We start from the raw sequence: 18178 nt of genomic DNA, 5'->3' as shown, positions 1-18178 counted from the left end.
CACCTGTCGCCCAAGTGCACAAGTCAGCAGGGCACCAGGACACATCTTGTACCTTCCCTCCAAAAATGGCGCATCCCCCGGCAGTTGGGTACAGGGTTTGTGGTGACTAAGGTCCATGACCTATGACTCTGCACCTGGTGCAAAACTACAACTCCCAGCATGCCCACATTAGACTGTAAAAAAAAAAAAAACTTTTTGAAAAAAAAAATTAATGTAAAAAAAACAAAATAGGGAGAGCAGGGAGTGTCAAAGAAAGAAAGGTAAATTTTTAAAACATTTTTGTTTTTCCTAGAACATTTTTAGGAGCGGTTTTCTTCAAAAAATAAAAATAATACAAATTGACACAAAGCAAAAAAAAAAAAAAAAAAAACGTACAAAAAAGGTGATTTTTTTTTTTCATACGTTTAAATACCTTCTTGTGACTGTGTGACGGAGCTGTGAAGGGTTAAGCCTCAGCCTTGTGTTAGAATAGGAGGTGTAGAGGGGGGGTGTATAGAAGGTTCTAGTGACTGCAACATTGTATCCAGCACAGTGTGGGTGTTGTTACAGTGTATCACCCTCATCACATCTATAGAGAAGCGACACCTCTGACACGTCCAGGTGACAATGACTGCGAGGAGCGACACCAAAATACAATAACATTATCCTGAGGGGCCCACAGAAGCCCCCCATCATGTCTATACACTGTATCTGTACATAGATGTCACCATATAGTGACTGGAACATAGTATCACCACTAATTGTATTGTACTACTTGTATAATACTGCTACTAGGACTAGTAGATTACACTGCTTCTAATACTATGATACTATTATTACACTACTAATGACCAAAATCATGTGGCTACTAATAATACTAATAATGTTTCTGTTAGTACTACTACACCCCTACTATTCATACGACTGTTACTGTATCTATGTTGGTCAGTGTATTCAGTAGTCACATTCAACTCAATCTGTAGTAACCCTTTCAGGGCTGTCTGGTATTGTAAGAGTTAACAGGTGTCCCCCCCTTCCCTTCCAGCTAATCACAACACACAACCAGATACTGCTGCACGTGGGAAAGCAGAGAGAGGGAAAGTCTCCTTTAAGAGGCCGGGTCTTGCCCCCATCCCTGGAAGGAGCCTATGGGGCGCAGGGGGAGGAGAGCGGCTCTACTGGCTTATTAAAGGGCTTGCAGAGGCAGAGCAGGAGATGGTATAGAGCAGGCAGCGCTGGATTTGGGTAGTGGCGTCTCCTTTGGAAATGTGTCTGCAGCCACTGAGCCCTTGATGCCGCTACGTGCCATTAGTGGTCTTCAGAAAGTCATTCATGCCCAAGCTGTGTCCACTACCACCGAGCCAGAGACCTGTCCTGCCAGCCTAGACTGCGGGGCACACAATCTGGATTGCATTGGACTGTAGACACATCTGTGTGCGCTGTGGACTGTCGATTCTGCCACTTTCGGATCACTTTGGCGCACAAGATTTGGCGCTTACCCATACAGATTTTTGCCTGATTTAGCCAAATCCATTCCGGCTCCCAGATGTTGAACATGAGCTCAGAGCAGGACCAGGCTCCTGATGCACCCTGCAGCCCGGCGGGCACTGCTAGCTCCATGTCCCACGTTTCTGACTCCGATTCTGACTCTCCGCTGTCCCCGGCTGGATCAGACTCCCACAGACCTGCGGGCATCAACAAGAATGACCCCGAGGGACCCATGGATGAGCGATTCCCAGCATGTATCCGGGAGGCAGTGTCCCAGGTGCTGAAAGGCTACGACTGGAGCTTGGTGCCCATGCCAGTCCGGGGATCCGGATCCCTCAAAGCCAAACCGCATGTCAAGAGACCTATGAATGCCTTTATGGTGTGGGCACAGGCGGCTCGAAGGAAGCTGGCAGACCAGTACCCACATCTACACAATGCAGAGCTCAGCAAGACACTGGGCAAACTCTGGCGGTGAGTATTATACCAACGTCCTACCCGTTGATTGTAATTTTGGGCATTGACGTAGCATATACCATGTATCTAACCCTTGTATTATTAGTCGCTGCATCCAAAATATCCGTTAAACTGGTTATATCCGATGAGAGGTGAACATGAACAGAAGTCACAAATTATATTCATACATGAAAGTACTCACTGTGTCATATTTAGGGCATCTATGCCCATGATGTGCCATCTGCTGCTTTCGGAGAACATGTGGGCTCACTTCATAATGCCACTACCTGTGCCAGACTCATTAACTAGCATGGTAGAGACTCAACATGGAGATGTAGCAGTGCTGGAATTGAACAGACAGGAGTTGTGCCATATGACAAACTCAGCCCTGCTATGTCAGACAGATATATGATAGATAATGGCTTTTTGGGTGCCGTCAATTTACTTTACCACTGACATATACCCTATAAGAGCATTGGGTTTTCTCTAGAGTGCTTTTGTATTAGAATATGATGCCCCCCGTTAATGGAATCGGGGGGTACCAAGGGGATTCGGATGCCTAGCAGTCTCTCCCAGCCTCTCCCTTGTACTGTATAAGTATACAGTGTTTGCACTGCAATGTAGCAGAGTTGTCAGCGCTCAGTGAGTGGTAGTTGAGTAACGTGATTAATGTCCTGGGGTCAGGTTTACATGGTAATTAACAGATGTTGAACACTCAGCTCTGCTCAGTGTCGCCCCCTGCCCCTGAACGGTGTAAAATGGTACCAAATGTGATTTATTTTCCAAAAAAATGGAGTGTCAATCAATAGTGGCTGCTGAATGGTTAATATAGGGCCCCGCTGAGCAGCTGTCAGTGTTCCGATTTAACCCTTGTGAGTATATATTAGTGCAACCAATATAAATCTATGGTGCCAAGGATGTATAGTACCCATATTATATTATTGGCACAGGGGTATGGGTGTGAATGGGGCACCCATTCCCATGGGGCTGCTGGTCTTATGTAATAGCTCTTGCCCCCTGCATCTGATACATAGATAGATACATATCTATGGCAATGAGGGGCCGCACAAGTTCATAATATCAGGAAAAGTTAGTGTCCGAAAGACCTTGCACCCCCAATAGTTCCAGGTCTCCCCCACTGCCCCCAATGGCCCTATACAGTATGGTAAAAACGGGTTACAACTAGAAGCCAAAACCCCCTGCCCATAGGAGCTTACAATCTAATAGAACTCTGAGGGGTGAAACATAAGGCTACATTTACAGGTTTGGGGGTAAAAATAACAAAGAATCTTATAATAATATTAGTTTGTCTTATGGATTTTTTCAAATTCAAAAAGTTCAGCAATGACCATAAGAAAAATCTGCATTTTCAAGAAATTCGACTGCAAAAACTTGAGGCGCAGAGAAGAGGGGACAGAGGTTCATTCCAAGAAACTGCTCCTAAATTTGTTTCCAAAGTTTTTGTAGTAAAAGTGTATTAGGTATTCCTCAATCTGGGGTGAAGTTTGTCTAGGCAATGGGATAGGACAACAGGGAGACTTGTTGGGACCCCCTGGCACCCAGTCCCGGGTGCTAATGCCTCAACATGTATATAGCTATTTGATACCCCAATCATAAATGTCGCAAAGCAGGACCCCCGGGGGTCATCATTAAGGTCACTGTACAATGACCCTTCATATGTAATGACCCTTCTTCAGTGTAAAAACAAGGTCAATTAAAAATGTCACGTCCTTATGAATTTTTAACCCTTTGGTGACATGTGCACCCCTCTGTACACCACTATATTCTGCATTACACGTTATATACAGCATAAGATTCTAAAGAAAGAATCCTAATATTATTAACAGAAATGGCAATAATCATCATAACATGTTGGATATTTTTGGATACATTGTTACTGTTGGGTTAACCATGTCACTGCCATGAGATCTAATGGTTAGCATCAAGATTTTATCTGTGTGGCAGAAATCTGAAATTTTCAAACATTGGGCATATTGAATCCATTTGCTAAAAATATATGTCATAATATAACGTAAATATAATACTCATAAAGAATATAGTCATATAAGAAGTCACAAAGTAGTCATAAAATAATTTATTCAAACAATTGCATTAATATTCACAAAAAATAATACTATTATTATTATTATTATTATTATTATTATGACCATTTAAGATACTAGGTTTATAGTCACACACTGAAGTTTTGTTGCAGAAATTTCTGTGACCGTCTCATTCATTTTGAAGTCAATGGATCTGGAGTAGAAACAGCCCCATTTGAGTTGGTTTTCATTCCCTAAAATCTCATCCAGAACCGTGTCCTGTCTGACTGTATCCTTGGCTCATGATCACACCTGCAGTTTTTGGTGCAGTTTTTTTGAGCCATGGACAGATTTCTACAAAAGGAAAAACTGCATCACAAACTGTATGTCTGATTTTAGCCAAATGTTATTACCACGCCTCATTCCCCTGTAGTAAGGAAAGGGTTAACTTCTCCTGTAAAAATCTGCATTTCCTTACTTTCCTCCAAGGGATCCAAAATAAATATTTAGTGACTGTTCACATTGCGGTGATCGCTGGTGTCAGAAAATATTTCCCCCCCTTTATGATAATTTTTTTTTAATTACGTCCTTGGTTAATAATAAGTAACGGCTCTCCGCAATTATTAATTAACCCTTGTGGTCCTGGTCTAAAATATTTTTGTACCATAAGCAGGTGAACCCTTGTCTGAGTTACTTTTCCTTGAGCTGTTCTGAAAGGATTGGGTACCAATCAGTACAGAACCACGAAACCGGAACTGATTATTATTATGAGTGAATAGTTAAAATGACTTTTTGACAGCTTTTTTTTTAATTTAATAATTTTTTATTACGGTAAATAAGCTGAAAATAAAATTAGACAATATGTACCATATATACTCGAGTATAAGCCTAGTTTTTCAGCACAAAAAAATGTGCTGAAAACCCAAACTCGGCTTATACTCAAGAAAAAAAATATAGGTTTTACCAGGTTTTTGTGGTAAAATTAGGGGCCTCGGCTTATACTTGGGTCGGCTTATACTCGAGTATATAAGGTATATAATTTTATTTGAATTATTTTTATATTAATAGTTGAGAGTTTTTTCTATTTTTTTTAAATTATGATTTTATTTTTTTTATCTTTTATTATAATTTATTATTTTCTCTTGCTACATAGATTCCTCTTGTAACTTCATTGGGAAGAGCCGGATTCTATTAAGACTAAAAAGGATCTATGAGAAACAACAACAATGACTTGATCCCAGAGGCAAAACCACAAAATATTTCCCTGTCTGCTTTTAAAGACGGAGTTTTTACTGAGTTGAAGCCTCAAAACCTAAAAGTTCTGGGATTTTAAAGCAACTTGAAAAAAGTAAAACCCCCAAAATCCTTAAAAAATGCAAAACAAAAAAGATTAAAAAAAATTATATTTTTTTTATCTTTTCAACGTTCTGTTGACTTTTTTAATAATTTAACCTTTTTTTTTTTTACCAAGTTTCCAATAATCAAACTTTTGCTATTGTATTTTTATAGCTTTTCCACATCTGTAAGGTCAAACGAGAGGATTTACTACTAGATAGTCAGTAACCCTAAACAAACATTTCTTAACTTTTTGAAGTTCTTGCCCCAATTTGAGTAGTAGTAAAGTTAAGAGTTAGTGATGCTAATTGGTTGCCTTCGACCAATGTTTTTGGAGATCCTTAACTTGGGGGTCTCGTGATGTTGGAATATGACAAGTCCCAGCATGACATTTGGACGCAATGCTGGGAGTTGTGTTGCACATGTTGGTGACTATTGGTCTATAAAATTTATAAACTTAATAAGTCAATTTATAGATTATGAGAGATTTGCCTCAGTGTAGAGGACAGTTTGGTCTATGTTTTGGGGTTCTCGCTAATTTCCCTTCATTCCTTTCCTCTCTACAGTTTACTGAGTGAAAGCGAGAAGCGTCCATTCGTAGAAGAGGCCGAGAGGCTTCGAGTGCAACACAAGAAAGATCATCCCGACTACAAGTATCAACCACGTCGGAGGAAGAGCGTCAAAGCCGGACAGAGTGACTCTGATTCTGGGGCCGAATTGGGCCATCACCCCGGTTCTCAAATGTACAAGTCCGACTCTGGCCTAGGAGGCATGGGAGATGGTCATCTACATGGAGAGCATGCAGGTAAAGAGATGCCACCAGTCATATAGTAATTTTAGCTGGGATGGGTGGTGTTAAAGAAATATTTCACTCCTTAAATATACAAATTAAATCATAATTATTAGCGTAACAAAATGGGAATGGATAAAGTGGGCAAATTTAAGTGTTTTAAGAAAAAAAAAGTTCTGATCACAATGATTTCTGCAACTGGGATTGCCTAAAACGTATTAAATTATCCTACAGTGCCCCCGCAGGGTGAACACAGAATTACAGGTTTTCAGTGTGATAAACATATGTGTAAATCATGCGGTAGGACTGGTTTTGTAGCCCCTCTTCACCCTTGGCTATTAGAAGAACATCCCAAACAGGAGACCCCGATCCATAAACCCTAAATTTCCTAAATTGATATTTTAATTGGATTTCTTAAGAAATAGTAACCTTAGAGGTGAATGTGCACTTCATGGATTCCAGACTAGTTGTCCGGACTCTCGCCTATCTGTAAATGATGCCATATTGGTTTATTTTACCATAGATGCATCATCGTATGACAACTTTTTGGCTGTTTTTGGATGTCACGGAGTAAAGTTATTGTATCGTTTATCTTGCTCTTTAGTTTTGCTAAGTTTCAGATGATTTCCAGTAAAAAAAAAAAAAAATGAGATAGTTGGTGCCAGGAGCGATTAGTTGTCTAGAATATTTTTTGCTCAGCCACAAACCCAGGAGGCAGAACTTCCCAGACACATTCTCTGGAATCCTCTAAGATTTCTTCGTACTCCGTATGAATAAGATGGTAACTTTCTGTTTTATTTTACATACTGGAGAATTTTTTTTCTTTACCCAAGATATCGGAATGAAAAATACAATGTATAATAATAATAATTACGTGTTTGTGTTTTCTTCTTTGTGTTCTAGGTCAAAATCATGGACCTCCAACTCCACCAACAACCCCTAAGACAGACCTACACCATGGCGGGAAGCCAGAACTGAAACACGAAGGGCGAAGGCTGATGGACAATGGTCGCCAGAACATCGACTTCAGTAACGTGGACATTAATGAGCTGAGCAGTGAGGTCATCAACAATATCGAGACCTTTGACGTCCATGAATTCGACCAATACTTGCCTCTTAATGGCCATGGGGCTCTTTCAGGTGACCATGGGCAGAATCCTAACGCACCACCTTATGCCGCTCCTTATGCACACCCTGCTGGAACCACACAAGGCCCTGTTTGGTCTCATAAGAGCCAATCAAATTCAACATCCTCTTCTGAATCTGGTCAACAAAGACCTCACATCAAGACGGAGCAGCTGAGTCCCAGTCATTACAGTGACCAATCTCATGGATCCCCTACACACTCTGACTACAACTCCTATAGTACCCAGGCTTGTGCCACCACTGTGTCAAGTTCTACAATCCCGAGCCCTTTCCCCAGTTCTCAGTGTGACTACACCGACCTCCCAAGCTCCAACTACTATAACCCCTACTCTAGTTACCCCTCCAGCTTGTACCAGTACCCTTACTTTCATTCGTCTCGACGCCCTTATGCCACCCCGATCCTCAACAGCTTGTCCATTCCTCCATCCCACAGTCCCAACTCCAACTGGGATCAGCCGGTCTACACGACCTTGACAAGGCCTTAAAGAACTATGAACTTCTACAAAACTGAGGACCATAGTTATGTCTGGTTGTGATGAAGTCTTCCAAGACATGTGCACTATAGACAGAATGTATAGGTAGGAGGCGCTGTTCCAGTTTTATAAGTGCCTGCTGAAAAAAAGGAGTTTGTCTGACTTTTCTTGAGGAATTTTTTTACTTCTTGAAAACTTTTTGAAATTTGGATCATGACTTAACCTAACCATGAAGGATGGACCTTTAGATTTTCACATAAGGACTGAGATTCTCTAGGCAGAAGTTAGGAGGTGTCTAAGGTTTTGATGTTTACCAGAACATGAGATGCAGACCAAGTGCTACGACCAATTAACTCCGTTTTTACTTTTCCAATTTCGTTATAAACTGGGGTAATTGGGCTATTTTGAGGTTAACTTTCCATAGCGCCAGCTATTCTTTGGACCTAACACTTTAGAAGTACACTTTAAAACTTTACTAGGTGTTCAAAAAACACCAGTCAAGATCTGGATAAAATGTAATTCCGAATGAAAAAAAAATAATAAAAAATTGTTAAAAATTTTCCAATAGACAAAACATGGAGCAAAAACAGACAATTTTTTTAAAATTCCATGGTCATTTCATTGTGTCTCAGGCTCGGACGACATATTATCTATTTCAGTGAAGTTTAAAGCAAAATGCTTGGTTGTAATTAACGTTTTTTTTCAAATGTTATTATAGTTTTTTGTTTTTTTTAAAAAAAATCTGTTAAATATATATATAAATATATTTATGTGCCATATATTATAAGTGATTCATGATTTCATTCATTGAGAACCATGAAGAACCGGGAGTAAAAAAAAAAAAAAAAATAAGGGAAGGAATAAAAATGGGTAATCATCAGTCTTTTTGGGAAAGGTGGAAACAGGAAGTCGTCTAATAAAAAAAAAAATTACTTTTGATGTTACAGTTGGATTTGTCAGAGCAGCAAAATATATAAAAGTAACAATAATAATAGCAACTGGTTAAATTTTTCCCAAAAATGTTCAAAAACTTGTCAGATCGGTAACTATTTATTAACGCCAACCAATAAAAAATTCTTCCATTTCCCCTAGATTACCCGGGACCACAGTCTTCCCACCAAGCTAAGACACTAAAAACCTCTCCCGTAATTTTTTTTTTTTAACTTTAGTTTATGACTAATATTTTCTGGGGGGAGGGGGGGCTATTTTATTGTTCTCTTTCATTGTATGCTGAGCATATAATAATTTCTATTTTATCGTAACTTGTGCCTTTTTTTAAGATATACGAAAAAAAAAACTTTGTAAATTTGAAGAAAAAAATCTAGAAATTATTTTTGTCCTTTTTTTCCTAAAAAATGTGTCTTTGGATCGGATTTTCATGTTTATGCATTCAAGAAAAATTCACTTTTTTTCACCAAATTCTATTTTTCTGTCCGTGTGCTTATATGTATGTTGCTGATATTTTTTTTTTTTCATTAAGCAAAGCTAACTTTTGTATATGCTTCCTTCAAGAAAAAAATTAAAATGGCTTTTTATTAAAACTTGACTTTGTCATTGTGTGTTGTTTGGGTCAAACTTTGTGCCAAATTCTGTTCAGTACAAAAATTAAAAAAAAAAATTTGTGTCAAACTTTGTGCCAAATTCTGTTCAGTAAAAAAAACATTCTTTGGGTCAAACTTTGTGCCAAATTCTGTTCAGTACAAAAAATTTTTTAAAAAAGTTTTTGTTTGGGTCAAACTTTGTGCCAAATTCCATTCGGACCAAATTGGGCAGTGCCATATTGTTCAGTTTCTGTTTAAATTCTTTTCTAAAATTTATGCAATTTCTGGAAAAGTTTAGGACAGTTCTATTTTTTTTTTTTTTTTTTAAATAATAAAAAACTTTTTTTAAAAAAAAATCTCAAATTTGTTTCTTGGGCTGATATTAATTTAAGAAAACAAGCATGAAACCAAGACAGTCTGGGACCAGCCCAGTCTGCATGGAGTCTACACAAATGTGGAAAGTATTTGTCAGGTTGCTTTATTTACTGAAGATGTGGCACAGAATACAGTGTAAAAAAAATCTCTTCGCACACTCTATTCGTCTCCAGCTTATTTGCTTTTGGGTTAGAGATGTTTGAGTTGTGATCTTATTATGGCGGATAGGTTTGCTCTGCTTAAGTACACATTCTCTATAAAAAGACAACATGTGGGGAATCCATATGGGCCGAAATTAATAAAAAAAAAATAAAAAAATATATGAATCAAAAATTTTAAGTCGCGTTAAGTCCGTTGTTTAAAACACGGAGGAGTTCACATTTCTGTTTGTGGGTTTTCCCTTTTGGGTCTGATAATAAAAAAAAGGTCTAAGGGGGACATTGATCATAATTTCTTAGATTTTTTTTTAGCGCAGTTTTTAAATTTGTCTCTAATTTGGGTGCAAGAAAAACTCCGGCACTTGGTTTGGAGTCCCTGCGCCTGATCTGACACAGTGATTGGTTGTTATGTAGATGTTTGCTTGGCATCTATCTTTATTTTGTGCCTAAAAAGTTGCAGAAATACCCCTGCACTTGAAGAAAAAACCTCCCTTTTCATTACTTTTCACTTCCCAAATGAAAAATTAACTGAAAGCAACAAGAAAAAAATCCTTCAGCGCAGAATAAAATGTAACATTTCTTAAGTAACGACTTATCTCTCTGAGTGGGATTATTGTCTGTCCTAATGTGGACTCCATTTCCTGTACAGGCGGTCCCCTACTTAAGAACACCCGACTTACAGACGACCCCTAGGTACAAACGGACCTCTGGATATTGGTAAATTACTGTACTTTAGCCTTAGGCTAGAATGATCAGCTATAACAGTTATCACAGGTGTCTGTAATGAAGCTTTATTGTTAATCCTGGTTCTTATGAACATCCAAAAGTTTTAAAATCCAATTGTCACAGAGACCAAAAAAGTTCTGGCTGGGATTACAATGATAAAATATACAGTTCCGACTTACATACAAATTCGACTTAAGAACAAACCTGCAGAACCTATCTCTATGTAACCTGGGGACTGCCTGTACATTATAATAAAAAAAAGGGTAAAAAAGATTAATTTGAGCAAGAAATTTTTAACCCTATCTGTACTTTTAGTCTCTGCACTTACAACAGTTTGTAGTGTGGACATTGTGCATTGTACATGCAGATACTTTTTTTGTGCAAAAATAGAGCAAGGAACGTTCTGTCACCTTTTCTCATTCTCGCTTCATGATTGGTCCCAAATGAGATCTACTTTGTAGGGTAATAATTTACGACAATTACGGCTGTGCGACCATTCAAAACGCATTTAATAAGGCAAAACACAAAATAACATAAATTACAAGAAAAAGAACAAACAAGGCGCCAAAATAGACAAACCTGAGACACACAATGATAAATGTCCCCCTAAATATTTTAGCTAAAAGAGGTGTAAAAAAATGGAGAGTACACATTCTGTATGGAAAGACCCAAATACAGGAGATCTTTCCGGGTTAACATTATGAAAAAAAATTTGAATCAAATAAATGAAGCGGGAAGATTTAAAAGTTAAAATAAAGCAAAAAGTTGCATAAAAGATGAAAGTGGCCCAATACTCCTTCTGTATGTGAGACATCACGGAGAAGATCCTCATGGTCGTGCATAAAAAAATGTTTTAAACTGAATGAAATAACCCAAAAAGCTGGACAAAAATATAAAGCAGGATAGAAAAAAATCATGACATCATGATTTTTTTCAATGTTGGTGGCCCTTGAAAAAAAAGTTTTCAAAAATAATCTGAACAGAAAAAAATGTGAAAAACACTTTGAAAAATAACAGATTTTAGTGATCGGTTCCAAAAAGTGAAATGTTTAAGTGTCGGTTTGATAACTCAATCTCCGACTCGTATTAGGAGAGATACAAGCGCTTGGGGGATATTAGAGGTAAGAAGATATGGCTGTGTGATACGGGGACTGTGAAATTCATTTAGAATCTGTAGTGGCTTTTCCGTTATTGGGTGGGATACAGATTTCGGCTTTGGAATCTATTCAGGGGTTTTATGGATTTTGCCATTTCCAGTTTCGACAGTGAATACTTGATGTACAGCTATGCAACTTTTTAAATTTTGTGTTTGGAAAATTACCGGTAATAGAAAAATTACTAAAAAATATTAATATGTGAACATTACACACCTCGGGTATAGACTGTGGTTATATTACACATCCAACATGGGCTGCAAACGGGAACGTTTAATAAGACCCACTCTATATTTCACAGCGTGGAGAGACACGGGGCAAGGCCGGGCACAATACACTGTATACGGACGTGTGCATGAGGCCTTAATCTGTTTAATTTTGGCCCAACTAAATACCTAAAACTCTAATAGGGGGCAGTATTATAGTAGTTATATTCCTGTACATAGGAGGCAGTATTATAGCAGTTATATTCCTGTACATAGGGGGCAGTATTATAGTAGTTATATTCCTGTACATAGGGGGCAGTATTATAGTAGTTATATTCTTGTACATAGAGGGCAGTATTATAGTAGTTATATTCCTGTACATAGGAGGCAGTATTATAGTAGTTATATTCCTGTACATAGGAGGCAGTATTATAGTAGTTATATTCTTGCACATAGGGGGCAGTATTATAGTAGTTATATTCTTGTACATAGGGGGCAGTATTATAGTAGTTATATTCTTGTACATAGAGGGCAGTATTATAGTAGTTATATTCTTGTACATAGGGGGCAGTATTATAGTAGTTATATTTTTGTACATGGGGGCAGTATTATAGTAGTTATATTCCTGTACATAGGGGCAGTATTATAGTAGTTATATTCTTGTACATAGGGGGCAGTATTATAGTAGTTATATTCCTGTACATAGGGGGCAGTATTATAGTAGTTATATTCTTGTACATAGGGGGCAGTATTATAGTAGTTATATTCTTGTACATAGGGGGCAGTATTATAGTAGTTATATTCCTGTACATAGGGGGCAGTATTATAGTAGTTATATTCCTGTACATAGGGGGCAGTATAATAGTAGTTATATTCTTGTACATAGGGGGCAGTATAATAGTAGTTATATTCTTGTACATAGGAGGCAGTATTATAGTAGTTATATTCTTGTATACAGGGGGCAGTATTATAGCAGTTATATTCTTGTACATAGGGGGCAGTATTATAGTAGTTATATTCTTGTACATAGGGGCAGTATTATAGTAGTTATATTCTCGTACATAGGGGGCAGTATTATAGTAGTTATATTCCTGTACATAGGGGGCAGTATTATAGTAGTTATATTCCTGTACATAGGGGGCAGTATTATAGTAGTTATATTCCTGTACATAGGGGGTAGTATTATAGTAGTTATATTCCTGTACATAGGGGGCAGTATTATAGTAGTTATATTCCTGTACATAGGGGGCAGTATTATAGTAGTTATATTCTTGTACATAGGGGGCAGTATTATAGTAGTTATATTCTTGTACATAGGGGGCAGTATTATAGTAGTTATATTGTTGTACATAGGGGGCAGTATTATAGTAGTTATATTCTTGTACATAGGGGGCAGTATTATAGTAGTTATATTCCTGTACATAGGGGGCAGTATTATAGTAGTAATATTCTTGTACATAGGGGGCAGTATTATAGTAGTTATATTCCTGTACATAGGGGGCAGTATTATAGTAGTTATATTCTTGTACATAGGGGGCAGTATTATAGTAGTTATATTCCTGTACATAGGGGGCAGTATTATAGTAGTTATATTCTTGTACATAGGGGGCAGTATTATAGCAGTTATATACCTGTACATGGGGGCAGTATTATATGATAAGTACAGCTTCACTATAAACACAGGCTGAAATACAGTAAATATCTTTCTTGAAGCCAATAATTTTGTTTCATGAAAACTTAGCTGATGATGATGCGGATCTGGAATAAACACTGCAGCACATAATGTTACTACGTCATCCCCCGGGGCTCCAGACCAGGAAGTGGATTTGATTTTCCCGTCCTTATTCGTTCTGTGCGTTTTATTGGCAATCCTCTTTAAACAATTAAAAAGCAGCTGTAAATGATAATGCAGAGGGGACATCTGCAGACAGGAGCGGCCAAATGTTATACAACATACACATCATGTCGGGGATATATTCTGTCCAATGCAGCTGAGGATTCTGGGTAATGCAAGGAAATGAATTAAGTTCTGGTGTTTTTTAAATGTATTTTTTTATATGTATAAATATATTTTATAGTGTAAATAAAGGGCTTTTTTACTATGAGAACTGTCACTCTGTGGAATAGCCTGCCTCAGGCGCTGGTCACAGCAGGGACAGCAGAGAGCTTCAAGGGTCTAGATGCCTTTTTACACCTAAATAACATTGATGGTTATGTTATATAGAATTGTTTCCCCTAAATCCTTTCCTCATCCAATCCCTTCCCTTCCTTGGTTGAACTTGATGGACAAGTGTCTTTTTTCAACCTTATAAACTATGATACTATGAAACTATGAAATGTCCCTCTATATTACCAGGGTCTCCTGTCTGCAGTAGGTTTTACTGTAGGGCAGTGATGGCTAACCTATGGCACTGGTGCCAGAGGTGGCACTCGGAGCCCTTTCTGTGGGCACTCAGGTCATCACCAGAGATGACTCCAGGTATCTTCCTGCAGTCCCAGACAGCTCAGGACTTGCTGTGCACAGAGGTATTTTAAAGTGACAGCACTGCCTGGGATTATTTTCTGCTTTATTGGTGTCCTCAGGGGGCTGGTAGGTAGAGAAGGGAGTATAAATCACAAATTAAATTTCTGTGTTGGCACTTTGCTATAAATAAGTGGGTCTTTGTTGTAGTTTGGGCACCCGGCCTCTAAAAGGTTTGCTATCACTGCTGTAGGGGAAGGGTCTATAGCAGTGATGGCAAACCTTTTAGACACTGAGTGCCCAAACTACAACCAAAACCCGTGTGTATTTCACAAAGTGCCGATGTGACGACCTGCTCTGTTACAGGTTTAAATTGTATAGGCACCTGAGGACACCAATACAGTAGAAAGAAGGAGAACAAGTTTGGATCATCATTGTAGCTTCCTTCTGGGATCCTGGGCTGCCTGGGGCTGCAAGAAGCCTTAAGTCCTGTTTGGCAAACTCTACCCTGGGGTGATGGCACGGGTGCCCATATAGAGGGCTCTGTGTGCCACCTCCGGCACCCGTGCCATAGGTTCGCCACCACTGGTCTATAGAACAATTAATATTTGTCCAACCAACCTAGTGCAGGTCTCCAGATCCTAACAAACTGAAGTGGGTGACCCTGGGGCTGCAAAACTCACCGGAGGTGGGATCCCACTCAATGGCTACACATGTGCCCTCACTTTTCAGCCTATCGACCTACATCAGTTTTTTTAATGAAAGTGGACAATACCTTTAAGGAAGGCTCCTGGATGAACCATTTTCTCTTTTCGAAACAGGCTTCATAGTTGTACAGTAAACTAAGGAAACTAACCTTCTCCTAAACCCCTTCTTGGATGCCCACCATCCTCAACGAGAAGATGTTGGAGAAAGATCTTCCACATGGACATATTCCATCATAGAGAACTCGGTAAAGGAGTGGAACAACTTGAGGCTCCTGTAGAAATTAGGTGGCAACACCATCCTCTACGTCTACATTATGTGTTAAAGGAACTTTCCTTCTCTTCTTTAAAAACACTTGGATTTTATAATTAATAGAGAACCTCCACCTAGAAGATAAGCAGCCAACTCTTTACGACAAGTCAACACATTGGACATCTACTCTTGGTCTTCCATCAAATCTTCACTCTTGGTGGGTGATAGAAGCTTATCATGGGAAAATATGGATGTTATAAGTTGATGGTCCTATATCCCACCAATCCGCAGGCCCAAAATATGACAATGGGACATCCAGTGATTCAAAAGAGCTGAAGAACCCATTACACCCAAACTGGATTCCGAAGGAGTCCATCAACATTGCTCAGATACTGGACATTTATGGTGATGGAAATACTCGAGTATAAGCCCAAATATACTCAATTATAATCTTAGTTTGTCCGCACAAAAAATGTGCTGAAACCCCAAACTTGGCTTATACTCGAGTAAAGAAAAATATATCAAAACTCACCTTTCCAGCTTCCCCTGCTGCTGGCTATATACTGGGGAAGGGGGCTGGCTATATACTGGTGGGCAAGTGCTGGCTATATAATGGGGAGGCTGTGACCAATGCATTTCCCACCCTCGGCTTATACTTGAGTCAATAGGTTTTCCCATGTTTTTGTGGTAAAATTAGGGGCATCGGCTTATACTTGGGTCGGCTTATACTCGAGTATATACAGTATGTGGAGTTTTCATTGCTCAGTAGAGCTCCATCCTGTTGAGTTACCCGGATCCCATCATTGAGACTTTCACCAATTTTTTGGACAAAAACGTGAAGCTGTCTGGATAAAATTTGACTTACACCAAAGTGTGGAGATGCCCTTTAATAGTCTGTCCAAGGCTTGTTGCTCTGTCCTGCCAGGGGTTAAATGAGGGAATGATCTCAGCTTGGGCAGAGCAAATGCAAAATAGTTGAGTCTTCTGGGGACTGGCCAGGGAGCAGCAGAGGGGAGCTGCTGAATTTTAATGATTCATTATTGCGGGGAAAGGCTTTTTTCTGTGTCTGCCTTTATCCGGTGCACAATAAAAGAATTAATTGGACAGAAAATGGAAGAGCGGAGAACTGAGGAGTCATTAAGGGGCTGAATGGCTGATTGGATGCACATTGGTGGCGGACATTCCAGCCTGTCTCTCCCTGCAGAATAACAACAGACAGCGGTTTATATTTTGCATAAGTTACTAGGAAGCCCCCTCACTGCTTCCTGTGCTCCCTGCACTCTGCCCCCAGTGCTGTGATGTAATACTACCCTCATATGGTAACAGTAACTACATGGAGCACAAGGAGTTAAAAAGAAGCAGTATTATAGTAGATATATTCTTGTACATAGGGGGCAGTATTATAGTAGTTATATTCTTGTACATAGGGGGCAGTATTATAGTAGTTATATTCTTGTACTTAGGGGACAGTATTATAGTAGTTATATTCCTGTACATAGGGGGCAGTATTATAGTAGTTATATTCTTGTACATAGGGGGCAGTATTATAGTAGTTATATTCCTGTACATAGGGGGCAGTATTATAGTAGTTATATACCTGTACATAGGGAGCGGTATTATAGTAGTTATATTCCTGTACATAGGGAGCGGTATTATAGTAGTTATATTCCTGTACATAGGGGCAGTATTATAGTAGTTATATTCCTGTACATAGGGGGCAGTATTATAGTAGTTATATTCTTGTACATAGGGGGTAGTATTATAATAGTTATATTCCTGTACATAGGGGGGCAGTATTATAGTAGTTATATTCCTGTACATAGGGGGCAGTATTATAGTAGTTATATTCCTGTACATAGGGAGCAGTATTATAGTAGTTATATTCCTGTACATAGGGGCAGTATTATAGTAGTTATATTCTTGTACATAGGGGGCAGTATTATAGTAGTTATATTCCTGTACATAGGGGGCAGTATTATAGTAGTTATATTCTTGTACATAGGGGGCCGTATTATAGTAGTTATATTCCTGTACATAGGGGGCAGTATTATAGTAGTTATATTCCTGTACATAGGGAGCAGTATTATAGTAGTTATATTACTGTACATAGGGGGGCAGTATTATAGTAGTTATATTCTTGTACATAGGGGGCCGTATTATAGTAGTTATATTCCTGTACATAGGGGGCAGTATTATAGTAGTTATATTCTTGTACTTAGGGGGAGGTATTATAGTAGTTATATTCTTGTACATAGGGGGCAGTATTATAGTAGTTATATTCTTGTACATAGGAGGCAGTATTATAGTAGTTATATTCTTGTACATATGGGGTAGTATTATAGTAGTTATATTCTTGTACATAGGGGGCAGTATTATAGCAGTTATATTCTTGTACATAGGGGGCAGTATTATAGTAGTTATATTCTTGTACATAGAGGGCAGTATTATACTAGTTATATTCTTGTACATATGGGGTAGTATTATAGTAGTTATATTCTTGTACATAGGGGGTAGTATTATAGTAGTTATATTCTTGTACATAGGGGGCAGTATTATAGCAGTTATATTCTTGTACATAGGGGGCAGTATTATAGTAGTTATATTCCTGTACAAAGGAGCAGTATTATAGTAGTTATATTCCTGTACATAGGGGGCAGTATTATAGTAGTTATATACCTGTACATAGGGAGCGGTATTATAGTAGTTATATTCCTGTACATAGGGAGCGGTATTATAGTAGTTATATTCCTGTACATAGGGGCAGTATTATAGTAGTTATATTCTTGTACATAGGGGGTAGTATTATAGTAGTTATATTCCTGTACATAGGGGCAGTATTATAGTAGTTATATTCTTGTACATAGGGGGCAGTATTATAGTAGTTATATTCCTGT

At 38.5% G+C, this 18178-nt stretch overlaps 2 protein-coding genes across 2 annotated transcripts in view; one reads left to right on the top strand and one right to left on the bottom strand.

Annotated features, from left to right (window-relative positions):
* Positions 1 to 18178, bottom strand: part of LMF1 (lipase maturation factor 1) — a 299716-nt gene that overhangs the window by 240123 nt on the left and 41415 nt on the right. The window lies entirely within an intron of this gene.
* On the top strand, positions 1192 to 8600 carry SOX8 (SRY-box transcription factor 8). Its single transcript, XM_072119944.1, has 3 exons — positions 1192 to 1938; positions 5864 to 6102; positions 6991 to 8600. The coding sequence occupies exons 1-3, from the start codon at positions 1526 to 1528 to the stop codon at positions 7716 to 7718; spliced, it is 1380 nt and encodes a 459-aa protein (XP_071976045.1). The 5' UTR covers positions 1192 to 1525; the 3' UTR covers positions 7719 to 8600.

The sequence above is a fragment of the Engystomops pustulosus genome, chromosome 8 (genome assembly GCF_040894005.1).
Source record: "Engystomops pustulosus chromosome 8, aEngPut4.maternal, whole genome shotgun sequence".
NCBI classification, from domain to species: Eukaryota; Metazoa; Chordata; class Amphibia; order Anura; family Leptodactylidae; genus Engystomops; species Engystomops pustulosus.
This window is presented reverse-complemented; position numbering and strand designations above follow the sequence as displayed.